At 37.4% G+C, this 21,767-nt stretch overlaps 1 protein-coding gene across 1 annotated transcript; it reads left to right on the forward strand.

Annotated features, from left to right (window-relative positions):
- Nucleotides 1–7,306: 7,306 nt before the first annotated feature.
- LOC129788806 (protein limb expression 1 homolog) lies at nucleotides 7,307–21,437 on the forward strand. Its single transcript, XM_055825140.1, has 5 exons — nucleotides 7,307–7,501; nucleotides 11,090–11,302; nucleotides 18,169–18,332; nucleotides 18,431–18,624; nucleotides 18,896–21,437. Exons 2-5 carry the CDS (start codon nucleotides 11,227–11,229, stop codon nucleotides 19,260–19,262), a joined length of 801 nt encoding a protein of 266 aa, XP_055681115.1. The 5' UTR covers nucleotides 7,307–7,501; nucleotides 11,090–11,226; the 3' UTR covers nucleotides 19,263–21,437.
- Nucleotides 21,438–21,767: the final 330 nt, after the last annotated feature.

Here is a 21,767-nt window from a genome sequence, read left to right on the forward strand (position 1 = left end):
CCAGACCTTGATTGGACGCTGAGGTAACGGTTTTTTCGGAAAGATAATTCACTTTTTCATATAACTCATATTTTATGCTTTTGCTCGCTGGTGGCGTTTGTGTATTAGTTGGCGGATCACTGGCTGAGGCGCGATGTGCCTTCCAATTTAACGTCTGCCTGTGTGATGAAAGATTTCTGGGCATTTATAAAAATTCTGTTTTCAATGCTTTTATTTTTATTTAATGGTAAAAGATTTTTTTTTGGGAGAAGAAATAATAACTTGGGCTTTGTTGAACTTTTGTCAATTTTTTGCCAAAATTTGTCAGGATTTTTACAAATTAATTTTACAAGAAGGATTATATTAATAGAAATTCTTTGAGCTTCCAACAGAATTAAATCGAAAAAATTATTAGGCATAGACTAGACATATAGCTGAAGTTTACACCTTTGGCAGAGGCGGCAGAGGGAAGATTGCAATCTTTTTGCATATAATTTTGTATCATAGCAAAAGATACTCGCTGGTGTATAGAGCCATCACCTATTTAGCTAAAATTAAAATTTCTCGCCAATTTGTGGTATTAAAGAGCTCTTGCTGTGTTTTGCATATAATTTGTGGTCAGCACTCAGCACTCAACGCCGAATGCTACAAAATTGCATGGAATTTACAAAGTGCTGGCCATCCTCGCCACAGCGAATGGAGCTGAATGATATATTCGTTTAATGCCAATTTTGCATCATTTGCCTTCGCGCACTGGGCTCATTCCAATCGTCTTCCGGTCCGGTACATCTTGTCTATTTGCCTCCACCGTACTGATCGTGGTCACAGGTTGACGTAATTGTGTACATTTCATTGCAAGAAGCTGCGATAATTTTCCTAAAATCAATACTGACACTAAATGCCCATCACTTTGGCTTCTCTCAGTCACGTTTACCCCGCGGAGTTGTTTATCGTCTCTTGGCCATATGCCGATCTTTCGCGGAACGATATATGGTACCATTCCTGCGATCTCCTGCCAATCTCTTTGGTATTTGATTGAGAGATCGTGGGTGTTTTGCTCCACATTCACGTACTTCGTGAGTTTACTTTTTAGAATTGTTCTGGCTAACAAATGAGGCCAAATCATGTGGAAGAATTTAAATTCATTGAGAGGCTTTTAAATTTTAAATGCCCTTCGGTTACAACTATATTTTTTTAGATCTTAATTTGCTTAATTTCTCTATAATTGTCGTGTTTATTTTACTATTCAGCGACGCTCTGAAAAAAAAATTATTAAGAATTTCTGCAAAAGACTTTGATATGGAATTAATTTGCAATTTGTGCTGAAGAAAATCCAGGTGAGGAGCGTGCGTTCCTCAATTTCTGCACAGTTGCGCATTCCGTGGCTGATGGGCAAATTTTGGCGCGTAAGTTGTCGCCAATTGCAAAAGCAACTTTCGCCAGGAATCGCCAAAGGGGCAGAGTGGTGAGTCCCTCACTTGATGCTTCCACACACCGTCTGGGGCAAGAGAGAGAAGTAGATTGCTAATTTAATCAAATGTCCAATCGGAAAATATTACGCAACGGTACTTGAGCGGGATGGAGCACTAAAAGAGTTTCTCTTCGCCACGAGATACATATCGACATCCATATATTTCAAATATTCCTCCACCAAATGACACCACGGCGGACACGTATACTTGTTGGGCGTCTGGGGGTCCCGCTCTCACCGCTGCCTGGTCTGAAGGTAACGTTGGAGATGAAATTTTATGATTGTTTGATGGGGTACTAAAGGAGTTTTGTTGGTACAGAACACTCTCGCAAAAATTCTCATTGTGCCCTTTTCCGCGCGCGCGCAATGATTCCTCAAAAGAAAAAAAAAAGAAAAACGAACATCACTCTCTTGTCCAAGTTTGCGGTGCACTCTTGGTGACCCCCTTTTGGACGCGGTCGGGGCAACGGGGACATCCCGTCCACACAAAACTTCCTGCTACAACAGTAGCGCGCCAACATCATGATTAACTGGAAAAAGTTTCATCACAATAAATCGCACAAAAGTCTCTTCTCATCTCTTGCAACTCTCTACCATCCCCGCATCCTGTCCCCATTCGTGGCCTCTTTTTTTTCCATACACAACCATCGCTGACCCCACTGCGAAAAAAAAGGCATCTCTCCGTTTGACATTTATGTTTCCAATTCGGCGAACTACTCAACATTGATTGCATGTTCCTCCGGTGTGGAGCATCGTGAAAGAAGCGATAAAAATTTGCCTTCTCAAGAGATTCCTCCCGGATGATTGAATGTTATCAATTTTCGCACACTCTGTCGCAGAGACCCCGAGACACATTTTACGATCACTCCGTTTTTTTTGTCTCTCAGCATCTCTTTTTTTTCCTGGCATGCATCATAATGTTGCTCCACAAAATTTAATGCACCTTCGCCTCGACAAAAATATGCCATGAGACTTTCTTTCAAAAATCATCGATGAAAAAAAAAACTCCCAAAATCGCAAAGCGGTGTGCTGCGGATACTCGAAGAAGGGTGTCGAATTTCAGAATGTTTAATAAACACGTCAATTAGGGTCCCATCTGTGGTGTTGAAGAAATTTGAAACTGCTGGAAGTCTTCTTGGGAGCTTCGGTACCTATATGAGGAGGAAAATTCATGCTGCTATTCTCTGGCTTGATTACGGGAGGGCGGGGCTAATTGTGTCAGTTTGGATAAATCTTTCAAAATTTGTTTATTTTTTTATTCCTAAACTATTCATCGAATAATCACCAAACTACAGTCAACCATTGAGGGTAGAGAGGACTTCTTATCATAATTTTTTCAGATACTTCCAACTAATAACTTGGGATAAATTGCCATTTAAAAATTTCAAACTGACTTAATTACCCCGCCTTCCCCTATCTATTTAAAAAATTGACATTTTTCCTATTTTATTGAGCTTTAATGGCTCAAAAGATAATATTTCTTTGAATAAATATTCTTACATTTGACGTTAAACGATTTCCTTAAAAGAAAAATTTCTGTAAAGCATATCGCATCATACCTTTGTCTTCCGGTGGCACATGGTATGTGTCAAGGTGTGCCTCGCAGACTCCTTATCAAAGCTCACCTGCCGCGAAAAGATGTTGGGAGAAATGCAACGTGCATTTTCTTCAGGTGTGCCAAATTACGCATACCTACCTACCTACCTACTATTTAACCTCCATCGCAAAGGTGCGCACGTGTCACGGATTGAGGGTCTCTTTGTGGTCACATTGTGCATCCTATAGTGTCCATTAGGAGGTATACAATATGTAACCTATCAATGCATCGTCGTGTGAGCACATCTTGACCCATTTTGCACCCTTTTTGCTGGAGAAATGATTAAGTACCTCCGATTGTTGCGCGAGACAATTTCTCAATCACATATGGCTGAAGAAATGGCCGTTTCTCCCCAATCAACTGTAATCAGTGGTGTGTCAACATTCCCATCAACGCGCAATGGATTTATTGTGTGCCCCCGACAAAGAGGCATCTCATCGCGAGGTGAAAATTGGAATTTCATGCTCTCTTGCCAAGTTGTTGGCTGCACCAGGAATATTGCATTGCGATGATCGATATTCAATTGCAATTGCTGGGTGTCAATGCACGGCACCTCTTTGAGGGGAGTTTAAGAGCAACAGTTGTGGGAATGAGATTTTTGCTTCACGAGGATGTATATATTTTCTGTTTTCTTAAAGTTGCTTCCCTATGGGTCGGTTCTCTCAATTCAATTCACAATTATGGTAACAATTTAATCTCTTTAATTAAATTAAAAGAGAATAATAAATAGAATAAAATTCGTTGCAATTCCACTTCTTTAGAAAACTAAAAGAAGAATATTTAAATCTTTTAAAAAAATAATGTTGAGACCACCCATGGGAATATAAACATTATAAGCATAAAGTCATAGTTGGAAATCATACAATAAAGTGCATCTACTGCATGGCAATACATGTGTGCCATCTGCAATACGACAAATTCCAATTAATTCGTGATTTAGTGGAAGATGGGGGAAATTGCGAAAAATTGCTCAATTTCCTCCTTATAAGCAATGCAAGGCATTTACCCCCTATCTCCACAATCGGTACTGCCGGGCAGCTTTATGCGGTAATTTGCACTTTCTTAGGCCCCATAGGCGACAGTTGATGCAGCCAATTGCCACACAGCCATTTCCTATGATGCCCCATGTGGTCATCACCCACATAGGGTAATTGCACTGTGCACGCAGGAGGGGCTGGTAAATGGGTTTGCGCGTTGTTGCGCACCTTTTGTCGGTTTCCCTCCCCCTCGCGTGCCTTTTGCGAGAATATTGCATCTCCACCACGCATTGGGATTATGAAGATCTCTCGGGTACGAGATGAGTGCACACACAGTGGTTCCAAGTAAGCAAAATAAAGTAGCGTGTTTATTTGGTTCGCGGTGACACCAAGGTGAAGTGGTTGGGGAGTTTAGTGGGTTTGGGGCCGTTAATAAGATTGCCTTATGAAGACATTAAGAGTGTCTCCGGTGTGGATGGGCATTTGAGCAACAATCATCGCGCGGCACCCAGATCGCCATGCTATGCTGTTGCTATATACATGAAACCTACACAGAGCGAGAGAGGATTTCCCATCTTGACGAAGGACTACCGCAGTGCATTTTATTCCAGCGTGAATCGATAATTTGTTTGATAATTTCAATCGCATTCTTTGGCTCGCCATATAAATATTGTATGTAATTTGTGGTGAGGTGACCATTTGATTAAACCGTTGGAGGGCTCTCCAATGTGTGGTGTGTTTGCTTTCTTGCACTTCTTTTATAACAACACACACACGACACGCCATAGGGAAATGTTCCAACTCTTAATTCTCAAATGTTATGCACTTCTCTAAATTCTCTGACACATTCTCACTTCTTGGTGCTTAACTCCGCCGGAACAGAGTTGATGTACATCAATGCAACGTAGATAACAATAATCTTTACTTGTAAATTATAATCTATGCTCTCTCGGGCATCATTGCATACCATCTCATACTAAACTGCCTTATGCTATACTTTATGAGCTGAATAAATTCTATTTACGAATGACTGCGAAATAGGGTTTGCCATCATGTAGCCCCAGCTTCATTAGATCCTCTCAGAGGGAAATATATTTTGTGGAAATTATTATTTTTTTAAAGCAATTTATTAGAATTTATTTTTCCAGCAAGTAGTACCGTTAACTGGAGTTAAAAGAGCTGTGTTCTGAATTATGATCTAAATTATTCTAAAATTATTTCTTCACTTCAAAAGCTTAAACGTTGTAACTGCTACTCCTAATTTTCTAATATTTGATTTTTGAAGAATTTTATGATTTTTTTTTCAATCTAATTTACTCCAGTTGACAGCAAACTTATTTCCTAGATTTTTCTTGGCCATTAATACCATACTTAAAATAAACAAATTAATATATTCTTGATTTAAATTGAGAATAGAATTTACTTTTGTATTATCTAACGAATTTTCAGATTTTTAAACGTTTCTTTTTGTAAAGAAGATCATTCATTTTGAGTGCCTGATTAGTTCACAGAAAAGTTTACCAAAAAGAAAAAAAAATTAATTTTTAATTATTTATTTAATCTACTTATGTTCAAAACAATTTCTTTTGAATTTTTCTGATTTTCTATCGATTAATTGAAAATGTGATTTGCCTAATTTTTCGTTTAAGAATTTTTGTGCTTTATTTCCTCTTTTCTTGTAGTAAGTCAACTTATGTTAACCCTTTTAAAAATTTAACTCTTTTAATCAAACCTTAATTGATCTTTTGAACCGAAAATAAAATTAAAAAAAATTTTAAAATAAATAAAAATTTATAATTTATTTTCTTAAATAAGTTCTACATAAATCACATAAATTGTAAAATTTGATTTTTTCCAGAAACTCTTGATAAAAGAATAAAATCTATTTGAATTTGTTCCCTCTCAACTCTGGCCACTGGCACTTGTGATCTCTCCATGGGTTCTGGTTCCCCATCCGTGCGCCTTCTTTTATGACTATTGACACAATTGCAATTAGCAGATTGTGGATGGAAGGGTATATTGGTTATTTACAAGACCTCCAACAGTTGATTAGAGAGTCCCGAACATGTGTTAGCTTACCTGCTGCGGTCGCCAAGAAATGCCCAAAAAATCCAGTTCAAATAACGCACCGAAGTGCGAGCAAATATTTGATGAGAGTGGGTTCTTTCTGTGTTTTTTTTTTTGAATGGTAGGTAGGTACCTCCTTCAACGAGACATGCCCAGCTACCACGCGGCCCCGGACAAAGGGTTGTATACATCTCGATCCATGTTTTCACTCCTCATTTGCATAACGTCCTGTCTCTCCCAAATATTACCAGTGCACTCGAGATCGGGAGGCTATTTTGGGCGCATATATTGGCTTGTTCGTTTTTTTTTTTTTTGCACAACCAGCGATCGCTCACCTCTAGATGAGGTGCTCTTGTGTTGCTCGTGTAGCTCCTCGCTCTAGCTTCTCGTGTGGGACTTTGTCTTTCTTTTGCGCACACGAAGCCACCAGCCGAAGCCACTGATCTTGTTCCACCATCTAACAAAGTCAACACACATTGATCATTTTCCCTTACGGTCTTTGGCATGGTCTTCATGCTCACCTTACAGGCGCACGGGATGACCCATTCTAAGGTGCACGTGCTTGGTGTGCTGAAACTGCGATTGCATGTCAGAATGGACCACTTGGTGGATGTTTGTGGTTGTGAGCTGTTGCTCTCTTGTGTACAGTTCCTGGGACAATAATTCAATCACTTTGGCGATTGGAGCAAAGTGGTTTTCTGCTACATATAGCCTCCCATGCTACATATGTAACTATGCTTGTGAACAGAGGAGTTCAGGGACAATCAAGGATCTTATTCTCATGCCAATTTGCTGGTAAATTGATTCCTAAAATTCAAACTTCGGATGTGACTCAACAATGATGACCTGATGTTCCCAAAAGATTGAAATCTATTTGGGGTATCGCGACCAACATGGAGGCTTCCTCTGCAAAGAGATGCGAGAATAGAGTTGTGTGTAATATTTTGCCTAAAATCCATCTCACACTGAGTGTTTGAAAGTGAAGAAGTAAATGGCGAAAAAGAGATAAAAGCCACGATTTCACCAATACAGACATTACGTTATACATCGTCTTTACCTGGCCAAGAGCTTTAGCGTATCTCACTCGCACTACTGCTGCCCATGGTGTGTGGGACAGGGAAGCATTGATGGTACCCGGGTGTCCAAGACGTGGTAGACGTGGTGCAGGAGGTAAAGGTAGCTTGAGCGACTCTGTGTGAGCACTTCACAAAACTTCTTTTAGTTTCCTAAATGTTTCGAGCGCGTTGTGACGTACCTGTGAGAACGGTGCCTATACTTTTTGTCCTCCAGTAAAGAGAGATCATTTGTTGTTGTTGTTGTGTTGTGAAAAGTGCGCCCTGTGTGCCCCATCCTGTGTCCGCCACATCATCTCTGTGTGCCAGAAAAGTCCAAATCCTGCTGACGGACTGAGTAAATGAGTGACACAGACTGCATATAGCATAGATGCTCTCCCCCATCATTTCTCATACGCGCAATCATCCTACTACCAATGTATACTGCTGTTGTTTGCTTTTAGCTTCATTTGGGCTTTCTTTGTGCTGACCTCCCCCTTTTGTGCTTGTCCCACCGCTAATCCGTATGCGCCACGGCTTGTATGTTTCCGATTGAGGCTTCCGTGGGGCAAAATTGTGGGATTTATGGATGCAACATGGGTTGATATGTGGAGTAGTGTTGCGCAGGCATCCATACTATAGGTAGCTTACCCACCACGGGACGTTGGAGAAGGGGTGGGGGGGAGGGGGCTTTCGCGTCTCTGTGCGATCGTCACTGTGGACATGTTTGGTGCAACTGCACAGAAAATAAAGCATTCCAGCTGGAATGCCATTTCGTAGCACGGAAAGGTCTCAGCAGTGTTGGTTTGTGGCTGGGTGCGATTGCAAAGAAATCCGCGCGCACCTCCCGCTCTCCTTGTGCTCCGCAGCCAGCCACGGTGTGAGTTGGTGGCCGAAAGTGTGGAAGCCACCTCGCGCGCCATGGCTCAGCGAGAAGAACCCCAAATCACACACACTGCCATCTCCGGGGCAACAATAATAATATGCAGGACAAGTGAACCACTAAATTACTCAACAGGTCCCCTTCTTGCAAGTTCTTCTTTGCTCCTCTTCCATCGCATCTTCGTATCGTCGTCTCTTTATAATCACATACAAAGAGCAGAGGCGAACCCATGAGAGCGTTGCGAAACCAGAAAAGTATTACGCCTCTAAAACGGAAATCAATTCTAAGGTTCAATGCTCCAATAATCTCCCACTTACCATCCCAAACATCAAACTCCACATATAATATGGTGGAGAACTTTCAAGAGAGAGATGCGACCCGGACCACGTCACCTGGGAGCACGAGCGGTGAAACCAATAAAAGTAATCGCACGGGGTCGCGAAGATTGAGGTTGTTTTTTGGCCAAAAAAAAACCATTATGGTCTGGACTTTTTTTGTATATAATTGTGCAAGACATCACCCCGACTTTTTTGGGCCAATGATCGTGCTCGCCAACATATCTTCAGATGAAGAAGAAGACAAAAAAAACGTTCCACTCTCCTCGTGTGTGCAGAACAAAGACGCGAAACCATCGTGAAGATTGCTGCACAAAGATGCAGAGACACCATCAATGGGGTTTCACACATATTGGTGGGATCTTGTTCTTTTTATAGCTTTGATTCTTTCTTATTTTATTACATTATATTTTTTTAACTTTTTTTTCTTGCTCTCAAATGCAATACTAAAGAAAATTGCATAGGTAGCATGAAATAAGTAAGATGCTTCTGCATTAAATCTCATACGAAATAGGTCAGAATTTTATTTTTCTTACTTGATTCTAATAGGTCAAAAACTCCTTTTAACTAGGATTCTTCTGTATCTTTTATTAGGGGTGAATAAGTAAACAGTTAGCGATATTTTAATTTAATTTTTAAAATCATTTTCTTTGAATGTTACAAAGAGTTTTTCTTGAGAAAGGGGATGAATTGGGTCGTTGAGCTTATCGAATTTTATATTTATTTCGCATTTGAAAGAAAAATAACGAAAAAGCTTTGATTTTTTGATTAAATTTCATTGGAACTTTGGAGTTGATACTTTTATTATTATGTATTTGTTTCATAGATAATTAGGCACTTTTTTACATATAAAAATTGATACTTTTAAAATCATTCAATTGTCGTTCAATGAAAAACATTAAATTTTCTTTTTCACAAATCTTCTAAAAAAGTATAAATAGGCAATCTAAGTCTTAGAATACATATGCTTTACAGAATGCGAAAACATTTACAATTATTTTGCTAATATAACTCTCATATTACCCGTCTAAGCATAATACAAAAAAAAAACTAAGATTAAAAGATAAACTTAAAGAATATATAAAAAATATTTTTCTATGGATGGAATGGATAGATTAAGAGCCTCATAATTTACTTTTAAAGGATGACGATCCATATTCACCCCAAATGACGGAATTCTTAATATTTTTCTTAACGAATTAAATACGTCTTGATTTTTTTTTAATTATTAAAAGAAAACATAATTTCTTAAGAAGTTTTTTTCTTAAATATTTATTCACTTTAACTAATAATATCAGATAAGGAGTTGAAAAAATCTCAGCGATATACGATTGTCTATTTTTCTCTATGAGCCCCAATCTCTCCTAAATATTGATATGAATTTTAAAAATAAAATGAATGATTCATTTTTAAAAAATCCCAACGATTGCTGCTGCAAAAAAAGAGAAAGAAAAATATCCTGCCTCGGTGTGGCTTCAATTAATCCACCTGTGAGCTCTTTGTCCCATTCGAATGTGTTTTGGTGGTGTGCTCAATCGCAAAATGATCAACTCTGGGATATACAAATGTATATAAGATGGAGGAATGAGGCACACAAGATCCCAGCATATAGCACCCAAAGAGTGAAAGAGCAACGTATATACAAATCGACAGGCTAATTTATGCAAAAATTCAATCCCAAACATCTTAATCGTGTGACGCTAAGAATTTTATTAGCATTTATATTTCTTAATATCCTCATCTCCACCAAGCAGAACCGTGGTGATCAATTTGAAATTTTACGCCACTTTTCTGCACAAAATCGCCGCATGGTGGTGGTTGTGGCGAAACAATCGGGGGACGGGGGCGAGGAAATTTGCTGACACAGAGAGATTGAAAGAATTTTCTCTCAGATGGAAATTCTTTGGCAGCAAAAGGAATGATCTCACGGTGTGCAAAGAAGTGCACGATCATCTGGGGGAGCTGTGAGTTGGCAAGAAATTGTATATAATGTGCAAAAATTAAATGTGCCCGCAAGGAGAGCCCGCAATCCACTCCACCAAACCCATATGGGGGGATGAGAAGGCTTGATTGCTTTGGCATTATGTATAGTTTGGTGATCGCACAATGATGATCATTCCGAGAAGTTGGTGCGATCAAGAGCATTGGCACATCCCGTGAAATCATAATTGCACATATGGAGGCGAACCACAAATCCACAAATGATGCAGTGACATGAAATTTTACCATTAAGACGTCATTAATCTCAATTTAATTCCAAAGTTTCGCCTCACACCAAACCTCAATCGGGAACAAAAATGCCCCCACCTCGCGGAGATCTAATTATTTCGTTATATTGCGTCAATTTGCATCTCTGCCCCCGAGATATTTGTTAGAGATAATTGCCTGATTAATTATCATGGTGCTTGGGGACCAATCCACAATAAATCTTTCATCGCCATCTCCCTTCATCAGCATACCTCCACCTCCCAATGAACAAAAAAAAGAATCTCTCCAAAGACATTCGGAATATACCTAAAACATTAAATTAGAAATTAATTTCTTCTGCCTAAACTACTCAATTAATTCATCCTCCAGCTTCTCTCTATCTCTATGTATGGCGCTCTGTCGAAGAAATTCTTCTTCATTTCCCAATCTTGGTGATCATCTCCAGATTGTCTCTCCTATATACATTCATAGCTTTTTTTTCTTATTCCTTCTGCTCAGCACTCTCTTTTCTCTTTCGTAGATTTCATTTCTGTGTGTGTTATCTTGTCGGGTTCAGCTACGAAAAAAAAACCACACATATTTGTTTTCTCACATCTCCCCAAAAAAATATCACATTTCGTCGTGCAAAAAAAATAAATTAATTTATCCATCCCAACAATGATGGTGTATCCGGAAGAACCCTATTGGGAAGTGCCACCTGTATCAGGAATCTACGATGATGGAGATTATCGCGGTAAGATTTATTTTGCCGCTTAAATATTCAACATTTTACTTATTTTTGTGGAAAGAAAAATATTTTGTAAAGAAGTTTGTACAATTTTGTTGTTTTTTTGAATTTGTTTTTTAAAAATGTTTCTTCAGAAAAAAAGTTACCTAGTTTTATTCAAAAGATCATTTCAAAAGTTATCTATGAAGCTATGAAGAAAATTGTCAAACGTCTATAACTCTTGTGATTTTTCTTAAAAAAAAATTTAATTTCATAACGATTTTTTGCAAACTTTGCACGCACACTGTCCACTGAAAATGACTTAATACAAATGGAATATGGTGTATAAAAGAGAACATTTAGAGAGAGAAACGATAAATTTGAGATATTCTCTCAATCCATCCACTTCTTCATTAACATAATGCATGAATGTGATTCAGCACTTAGCAACAATGTTGCAGCATGCCTTCCATTTGAGGGGAGATTCCCCAATTTGATTGACTTCAAGACGTTCGCAAGAAACTTCAGCAAAAGACTTTAGCAAAAAAAAAACGAACGTTCCGATAAACTGGAAAAGAAGTTCTTCTGTGTCAAGTTGTTGGTGGGAAATTGAGGTGTGCTGACCAAATGCGATCGATGATTTGGCCAAAATACCACAAAAAAAAGTTCTTTCGCACCAACTTCTTGACCGTTCGCAGAAGATCTAAAGATAAGCGTCTGCGGTGGGAGAAAATCTACGACATACGGCAAATTTTCTTTTTACCCACGCTCCTTTTGCCAAAGTTGCTTGCAAATCGGCTCGCATCTAATTTTCGCGCACTCCACTACAAAATCCGGAAATGTCGCGTGGATAAAACTCTGAGCTATGCGACATCATCTGAAATATGGAGTTTGAGGTCAGATGAATTTCTTCGGCGGTTTGCGAAGAAGTTAACGAAAAAAAAAGAAGCTTTAGCACAGCTGCGTGGATCCCTCTTTGTCGCACAGAGATCGCGCGATCTCTCATCACAATGTGATACCGCAAGGCGTAGGCACTTGGGATGTGACATAAAAGTTAAGTTATTAGTAAATTATGATGGTATGAACGCACTGCGCAGTGATATGTGCATTTAACAATAAATTAATGTGCTCACCTTGTCTGCGGTGCGCGATTTACTCCGGTTGGAAAGCGGGTACAATTTGGTGAACAAGGGATGTAAAGGTGATGGCAAGTCGTTGAGAAATTTGTACACCACACGCATTGATTGATTTGGCTTGTAATTGAGAAATTATAGGTTTCATTAGATTTTTTTAATTAAATTTCTGTTTAAGTTTAAATTTCAAGAGACAGAAAAGATGTGAAAGGTAGAAGATGCATAAGAACTTTAAAAAACGTTTTTGAGAATCGGATTTGGCAAGATTTTAGATAAAAGTGACGTAAATATAATAAAATGTAGTATAAAAGATTTTTGGTGTTCTAGGAAAATTCCTTCCGATTGCGTCAGCCAAGGGACGGTAGGTCAACCCAAACGCATCCTTTCAATTTTGGTGCCAAAGCTTTCGACGCTTCTGTGCGTCTTCCTCAGTGGTCAATTGTGTCTTTGTTTGGGAATCGTCAAACGTCTAGTTTTGGTGATCATGCGGATTTTTATGCAGGGGGATTCTCTTTTTTCAGATCTGGGATCTTCTTTTCCCAAACAAAGACACAATTGACCCTTGAGGAAGACCCACAGAAGCGTCGAAAGCTTTGGCCCCAAAATTGAAAGGATGCGTTTGGGTTGACTTACCGTCCCTTGGCTGACGCAATCGGAAGGAATTTTCCTAGAACACCAAAAATTTAAAACATTCCATCAGATTCTACTTGAGTAGTATAAAAGACTTCAATTGGTTAAAAACAATCAAAAAATTCAGAGAATTACGTAAAAAATAAAAGAAGATTAATAAAAACGTTAGAAGACGAGTTAATTTTTTTTTTAAAAACTCGTAAAATCGTAATAAAGTTCTGAGTTCTGATTTTGGAAATTCTACATCAAATAATTTGGTATCAATTTTGGCTTTCAATCTTTATCAATTTAATATTTTTAATTCTTCATAAAGTCTAATTTATAATTTTTTTTTCTATTTATTAAATTTTACTACTACTGTGCTTAATTCTTACTGGATCCAAAAAGTTAATTTTAAAATAAGAAAATTTCTTTTATCATCAATAAGAGCAAAAAAGATAATTTTAAATGATTTAAGTACACCACTCTGACTGAATGAACCTCCCTTGAGGATTCATTTTCCATTCTTACTCATCTCACACCCAACGAGGATCTATAAGTTCCTCAACACCCACGACAAATTTTCTCCTTATCCCCCTCTTCACTTTGTAGTCTCCTCACCCAGCTAATTGGTGACCCCTTGAAGAGACATGAAGGAGATTCTTGTTTTCTTCCTTCCATCGACACGAGAAATTTGTAACAATATTTTCTGTATGCGTCGATATTGAATTATTCTCTTAGTCATGCCATTTCCATATGAATCATTTTGGCATCTTCGAACCTTTTTTTTTTCTCCTCCATTTGTTTGCTTCTTCTTGGCCTTTTAAAGCTCGTTATGGGTACAGAGAGGATGGAATGGTATGATGGTGTTATGTGCAGCAAACAAAAAAACGCAATGTCGAAATTGACTTTCCTGGCGCGCAAAAGAGCACCTCTTGTGAGCTCCAACCTCTCTGCACTCAATATTTTGACTCAATCCGCATTATTAATTGAGTGAAATTCATCAAAGTCCTTCCACATTGGCCACATATTTGCGCCCATATTATACAATGTTGCCATACCCGGATAAAACTCATTTCAGCTAAAATCTCAACAAATGATGGGGACTCTTGAAAGAGATTGAGGAACCTCCACAAGAACCTCTCATCATCACGATATTTCGTTTTTTTTTTTTTGTTTCTTTTGTAAAGTGCTCCATGAGGAGCTTTCCCTGACAGGGAGACAGGATATGTGCGCACACAGAGCAGCACCCAATTTGTGGAAGTTCTTGTGGATTCCTCCACATGTGTGTCGTGTTTAATTAAAAGCAAGTTTAGAGAGTGAAACACACTCACGTGATTTATATCGATGCCATACTGAATTGGTTTGCATTTTCATCTTCTTGCGGAATTAATTCCCTTTCTTCCACATGCGCAACTCCTCTCTATGGGCAACAATGTTGCTGGCTAAAAAGATATCATGAATAAGAGATGAAAAATCGCTGTTACTCTCAAGATAAAATAGGGCAGCATGATGGAGTATAGGGACCAAAATAGAGACACCACGATATAACGTCCAAGTTTGCATTTTATCCTTCTTTTTTGCTGAAGATTCCCTTTTTTTCCTGCTCGATCTCTGCATCCAGTGATGCCTATTATTTGCTTGGCACAAGAGTGTGGGTTAAATGTTCATCAGAGTGCTGAAAATGCAGAGAAAAATCACGAGCAAGAGCACTTTTTCCTATCATTAGTCACAATTCAATTCAAATGTGCAACTTTGCCCCAACGTGGAGCCTCTACCACCGCAGTCATTGCTTGTGGTAGAGGCACCCAAGGAGCCACTTGAGTACGGTGCAAATGATGGAGGATGTGTGCACAATGACGCCCCCGAGGATCATATTAAAAAATCATTACTCAAAATGAATACATATCAGAGCGGCAATGGGCATGGCGTTTTAATTCACCTTCTGGTGAAAAGGATGGAATTTTTAGAAAATCATCTCTGCAGCAGAAGTCAATCAAAGTTTATTTTGATGACATTCTAATGATGGTTGATGCTCTCTGCAAGTTGCAGATTGGTCATTAGATTGCATGTTTAACTAACTAAAAGAATTCCATGCAGAAATGCCTGTCACTGTTATTATCTTGAGCTTTTTGTATTTTATTCCGTAAGAAAAAATCCAACTCGAAGGCTCAAAATTCTCTGAACACTCGTACTTAAGTAATTTATTTCATTGCAATTAATGGAATCAATAGATAGTTAAAGAACATTTTAGTCATAATTTTAGGGGACGTTCAGTGACTTTTTCATCAATTAGAATTTTTTTTCCAGAAAGATTAAAGAGATTTTCTATAAATCAATTTAAGAAAATTCTTAAACTAGGATTAAAATATGAATTAATCTTTATCAAAAAGAATACTGATTTTTTTATATAACTGGAGGAACTAGAAAATTATTTTCTATTCATTTTCTAACAAGAAGAATGATTTTTTTTTATTAATTAAGGGAAATTAAAACATTCTTTAAAAACTTTTCATCTGGACTAAAGGAACTAAAAAAAATCTTTCTTTAAAAGAAAAACAGAAATTTATTTTTCTAGATCTAGAAAATTTAGGAATTTAATTCTCTTGAATAAGAAAAGGCAGAAATTAAAAGATTCCAAGAATTAGAATATGTAGAAAATTGAATTTCTAGAACTTAAAAAAGCAAAAAATCTAATTTCTAAATAGAGCTAAAAAATATTTTTCTTGTTACCTATATTTTAATAGCCCAAGTTGTTGAGCACTGTGCTATTTGACCATAGTGATGATGATGTTATATTTTATATCAATAAAAATAACTAATTTTATTCTAAAAGGTCAAAAATTGTATATTTTTTTTATATTTTGAACTTTAAGAAAAATATTGATCTTCCAGCTTTTGAATACATTCATTTTCTTCAGAATACTTTGCTAGAATTATTTTTTCTATTTTTTTTTTAAACTTTTTAACAGAATTTATTTAAGCTTTTATTTATTTATTCAACTATTAGATAGATAGATAGATGGATTTTTTGATACAAAATATTAAGAAGAATGTTGAATTAAAGTCGCTTTTCCATTTCACCCCAGTTGACAGTATATATCTCCAGCTAATTTAATAGCGTGATTTTTATGCGATAGCAAATGGAAAATTTATTAAGGCGCCAACTATTCCGCCTCCCTCTCCCATCAAAGACTGCACTATTCTAATCTTTAATCTCAATTAATCCAGTTTATCGAGCAAACTTTTGAATTTTTCACCACATTTCTGTGTGAAATGCGAGAAACATGAAGAATTGTGCCACAAAAATTTCACAATCATTCACTTTGCGAAACGAGAAGCCTTTTTTTTGCACAGGCACGAGATCAAAAGTCGGCAATCACCTGAGTCCCAGACATTTTGCTGCTGTTGTGCAGTGTGATTCAGTTGTTGTATTCCGTGATTCCGTGCGGATGCCAATTAATCCGTGATTTGGGTGTCTGCTGTGAGAGAAGAAGAAAAAGGGAAATTGACGGGTTCGGGACTATCGGGACCCCGTCCCCGAGGTCATATTTCACACGGATGGGGATCGTGTGCTCTCTCTCCCTGGTGCCAGGGGAAGCGAATAGGAGCCCAAAGAATAATTTCAGAAGTCATAGCTGGAGGCTTATTGTGTCTGCCCAGATGAGTTTTTGTTTGTACCTCTGCGTGATGAATGGATGTGGCTCCACTCAATAGCTTCTTTTGCTATTTTTAGAGCGTGGGATTCACAAATCTCCTTCTTTGCATCTCTTCTTTCTCTCTTCTATCCTTCGTTTGTATTATACATTATATAGCTTCTTTATCCATCATATTTTCTGGGGTGCTCGCTAGCTCCATTCTTCAAACTCGCGCAGCAAAGCGATTTAGCACAAACGGAAAGTTAATCTATATAATAAAGAAAGGCCTGTTTGTTGGTAATCGTCGTTCCGACTTTTCTATACAAATCCACACCGTTTGTCCGATCGCGATGAAATTTGGTACAGAGGCTCCTTATAACAGGCGGTTTCAGATTGCCGTATTCATTTTCCCCCCAAAGCCCCCCATCAGGTAGCCCCCATAGAGATTTCATGCAGTTTTTGCAAATTTTTGAATTTGGCGCCTAAAGTGTTGTATGAAAATGATTTCTTCTCTTTGCAATTTTTCTTCTTTTTCGTTCGATGAGAGCTTCCCATCTATATAATAAAGAAAGGCCTGTTTGTTGGTAATCGTCGTTCCGACTTTTCTATACAAATCCACACCGTTTGTCCGATCGCGATGAAATTTGGTACAGAGGCTCCTTATAACAGGCCGTTTCAGATAGCCGTATCCATTTTCCCCCCAAAGCCCCCCTTCAGGTAGCCCCCATAGAGATTTCATGCAGTTTTTGCAAATTTTTGAATTTGGCGCCTAAAGTGTTGTATGAAAATGATTTCTTCTCTTTGGAAATTTTTTCTTTTGGGATCGATAAGTGGCCCAAATCTGCCTTTAAACCATCACATTTTATTTTCTCTCTAAAATTTGCGCGAAGCGCAACAAATCCCCGCGAAGCGGGGCGAGGTAAATTGGAGCGAAGCGACAATTTACCTCGTTAAGGAAATAATCTTTTAGGTTTTTTTTGGATATTTGTGCCTGAGACGGTTTTTCTAACGTAATTATTTAAATTCAAATATCTTAAGGAGGCTTTTGAAAAAGGACGCTACAAAGATGGCGGCCTGTAGCCATTTCAGCAACGAACATTAAAGCTAAATGCAAATTTTATTCAAAAAATCCCGCCGCCGAACAGTCTGCAAAGTATTTCAGCATCTCATCATTTGGTGCTACAGTTAAGCATTTAATGCTGTGTTAGATTCTTTTTTTTTATTCATTAATAATTCCGGATTGCGTGTTTTCTACACTCTTCTCATTGTAATGTTATACGCCGTTTAGAAGCCGAGGGAACCGCGTGGTGCGAGGGCGAAAGATCAAAGACGCAGAGCCATCGAAAAGAACCCAAAAAGACTCTATAGAGAGACACACGAGATTACAGTTTAAGCTTCACGACACGACATCGAAAATCGCGCGAGAGAAAGCGCACGATGGCATTTCTGGGCTGGCTTTGTGCGAGAAAATATCGTGTGGCTCATGGCAAAAATCTCTCCTTTTATTTTGCAGTAAACGTCGTGGAGGCTCTTCAGGAATTCTGGCAGATGAAACAGTCGCGTGGGGCTGAACTGAAGAACGGCGCCCTCGTAATCTACGAATCAGTCCCATCGAATAGCCAACCCTACATTTGCTACGTTACACTCCCCGGTGGAAGTTGCTTTGGGAGTTTTCAGGTAAAACAAAAATGGAGTTTAACCGTTTTTATTTAAAAGGAAAATTCTTCGTGATCTTTTAAAATTTTTATTTTATTTTGGGTTTTATTTTTGAACAGAATTGCCCCACAAAAGCCGAGGCGCGACGGAGTTCCGCCAAAATCGCCCTCATGAATTCCGTGTTCAATGAGCATCCCTCCCGGCGGATAAGTGATGACTTCATTGAGAAGGCGGTCAATGAAGCGAGAGCCTCCTTCAAAGGTGGCGATGGTGAGGGTACTGATGGACCCGACACGGGAATTGGCGCCTTCCGGTAAGTTTTTTTCTTAACATTTTCCCCCAAAAAAATCTCACGATCTTTTCATTAAAATCGTTTCAAAATTTAAATCAAAACGTTGAAGTTTTAATTCTTTTATATTTTATTATTCTTACTAATATTTAACTGATAAAATGAAATGGGAATTGCTTTCATTCAAAATTGTTTTCTCGAATTAAGCCAAAATCCATATAAGCCTGAATAAGCTCCCTTTAAAAAAATAATTAATTTAACGAATTGTGGTTAAAATCTTTGTTTCCATGCGCAGATTTATGTTGGAGGCAAACAAGGGGCGCACAATGCTGGAATTTCAGGAGCTAATGACGGTATTTCAGCTACTTCACTGGAATGGGTCACTGAAGGCAATGCGGGAGCGGCAGTGCTCACGCCAAGAGGTTGTCGCCCACTATTCCAATCGTGCCCTGGACGATGATATGCGTGCCCAAATGGCACTCGACTGGATCGCCCGGGAACAGGAGAATCCGGGTGTGTTGGGCCGGGAGCTGGCTGTGGCTGAGAGAGAGTTAGAGACTGCCCGCCTGGCCGGTCGGGAGCTGCGATTTCCAAAGGAGAAAAAGGACATCCTCATGCTGGCACACACGCAACTCGGTGGTGGGAGTGTGATCAACAGTTGAACAGAGCTCCCTCCCCCCCGACGTCCTTGTAAGTCCACACAGCGATTTAGCTGATGCCCCCCATACTCCCGCCCCCACAATTTCCTTCCGTTATATATATAAATAATATAAATAGTTAGTCTTTTGTAACATACTTTGTCCCACGTTTTATCGTTTAAGTTATATATCAATCGTTGATTGTAATCATCATAAGCTCAAGTTATATGTGATCCATAGATTGACAGACTCACGCACGCACCCGCACACTCATTAATTTTACAGTTGATTTAATCATAACATTACGCGTGTTCTTCCCTTGAAGATTTAACAGTTTTATTTAAATTAATATCTTCTGAGGACTTTGCAAAAATTTCCTCAGCATAAATCACTGAAGAACATGCAATTTTGGAACCCCTTATTCCCTTCATTAGTCATTGAAAATTTCCCAGATAAGGAGAGGAAATCTCCCTGAAAGTAATTCAATAATTTTCTATTTTTTAAATTAAATTAAAAAAAAAAACATTTCAAATCAATTTTGATATAAAAAAGAATCATAAAACTACATAAAGAAGCAATTTTTCCAAACAATTACCCCATGAAGTGGCCATGGCGGCTCTAAGTGGAAGGTATGAGCAAAAAGAAGTTCATTTTCCACCGTCGTCGTGACTTTTTTATGTAATGAAATACATTTTGGGAGAGAAAATTGTTGTAATTCCCATAATTCCCATGATGAGCATTTTAGCGTCATCCACCATTCCCCTCTTCCTCTTCTTGTCCCATCAACCACAACATACACCATTCACGGGCACAACAATCCCATTTGGAAGTAAAGAAAAAATAGAGGAAAAAACGCATAGATATTAAGATATTTTTATTGTATCATTAACAAATAATCAAATGTGATGACTTTTAATTTATGATTTTTTTTTTATAAAAAGTAAAAGAATTATATTTTTTAATATAAGAAACAAAAAAAAAAACAACTATGACTAAACAAGAAAAAAAAGTAAATATTAGGAAATATATCATTCCCTCCCTGGACATGAAGCACCTTCAACAATAATAGTTTAGTAGGAGATAATAATGGTAATCTCACGTTACGATGTTACTTTACCTTTTTCTTCTTCATTTTTTTTTCTTTCGAGAACAAAATAATATATACAATACATATTACATTCCATTCAATGAAATTTCCTTTTGCACAATGACAAAAATAAAAACAATTTCAGAGCATTGAGATTTTGGGAAAAGAAAAAAAAAGAAAAATCTTCGACGAGTTGATACAAAAAGTTTTGGCCAAAAAACGCTTTAAATATTTAAATTTAAATTAAATCCAAAATTATCTAATATTTAGGTAAAAAAATTTAAAGAAAAAAATTAATTGAGTGTGAAAGATGCAAGAAAAATCATCGAATTTATGTGTAGAAAAAAATTAAAATATATTTTTGATGTGATTTTTTTTTAATTTTCTAGGAAAAAAAAAGCTAAATTCGTAATAAAAAAATTCTTTGCATTGTAAAGTTGTAGGGTTTTCACTTTTCTTCTGAATTTTAGAATAAAAAAAATGTGCTTTTTTGTATTTTTCTTCCAAGTGTAGTTTATTAAGAAAGTACATAACTCTTGTTAGCTTTGTTCTCCATCCCGTAAGAATTTTTGAGGTTCTCTGTTGGTGAAAATTTCAAGCCGGAAAAGTTATGAATTTTTAAAAAATGAATTGAGTTCTAAGAAAAGAAGGAAAAGCTCAGAAAAATTAGAGAAAAAAGTAAAATTCGGCAATGCAAAAAAACATAAATTGAATTAAAATGAACTTAAGTTGAATTATTTGATATTCTTGTTTCATTTTTTTTTTAATTTTCTTCATTTTTCCAGATTGAAATTTCAAAAATTCAGAACCTTTCCCTTTTTGCAAAAATACTAAGAGAAAATTTAATTCTTATTCTGAGAAAATCTTTGTTTGAAAAACTTTCATTGATTTGTCCAATATTACTTTGAAACCTATGAGAAAAAAAAATAAAATTTTAAGAATAAATTTGGGTAAAAATTAAATTTTCTCTCAGTGCATCCACTCTCTATAGACACGATTCTCTCACTGTAAATAGTTAGTTTATGCTGTACACACACATAATTTCTTAATTGGATGATTATTGCATTATGAGAAACATTTTTTTAAAAATAAAAATCATATTGAAATGAAAACTGACTCAATTTAATTCTTTTGGAGTGATTTTTTTCGGGTTCGTTGTTTCTGGCGTTGAAGTCTTTTGTTTTTTTTCAGCGGAAATCATTGTAAAATTGGCAAATTGTGCAATTTCTTCGCAAAATTGAATCATTCTTGGGTCTCTTGGGATTTTTTTCATCCATCTATGGTTTGAGGTAAGTTTAAGGAGTGATTAAAATTGGATCAGCATGTCTCACAATTGCTGGCGATTGAGGTGATTTGTCATCATCATACAAAATAAATATCCTGTTTGGTGAAACGAATACGATCTCAATTCTCCATGGTGCTCTGGTGCTGGTCAAGATCGC

This window comes from Lutzomyia longipalpis, chromosome 2 (genome assembly GCF_024334085.1).
Source record: "Lutzomyia longipalpis isolate SR_M1_2022 chromosome 2, ASM2433408v1".
Lineage (NCBI taxonomy): Eukaryota > Metazoa > Arthropoda > Insecta > Diptera > Psychodidae > Lutzomyia > Lutzomyia longipalpis.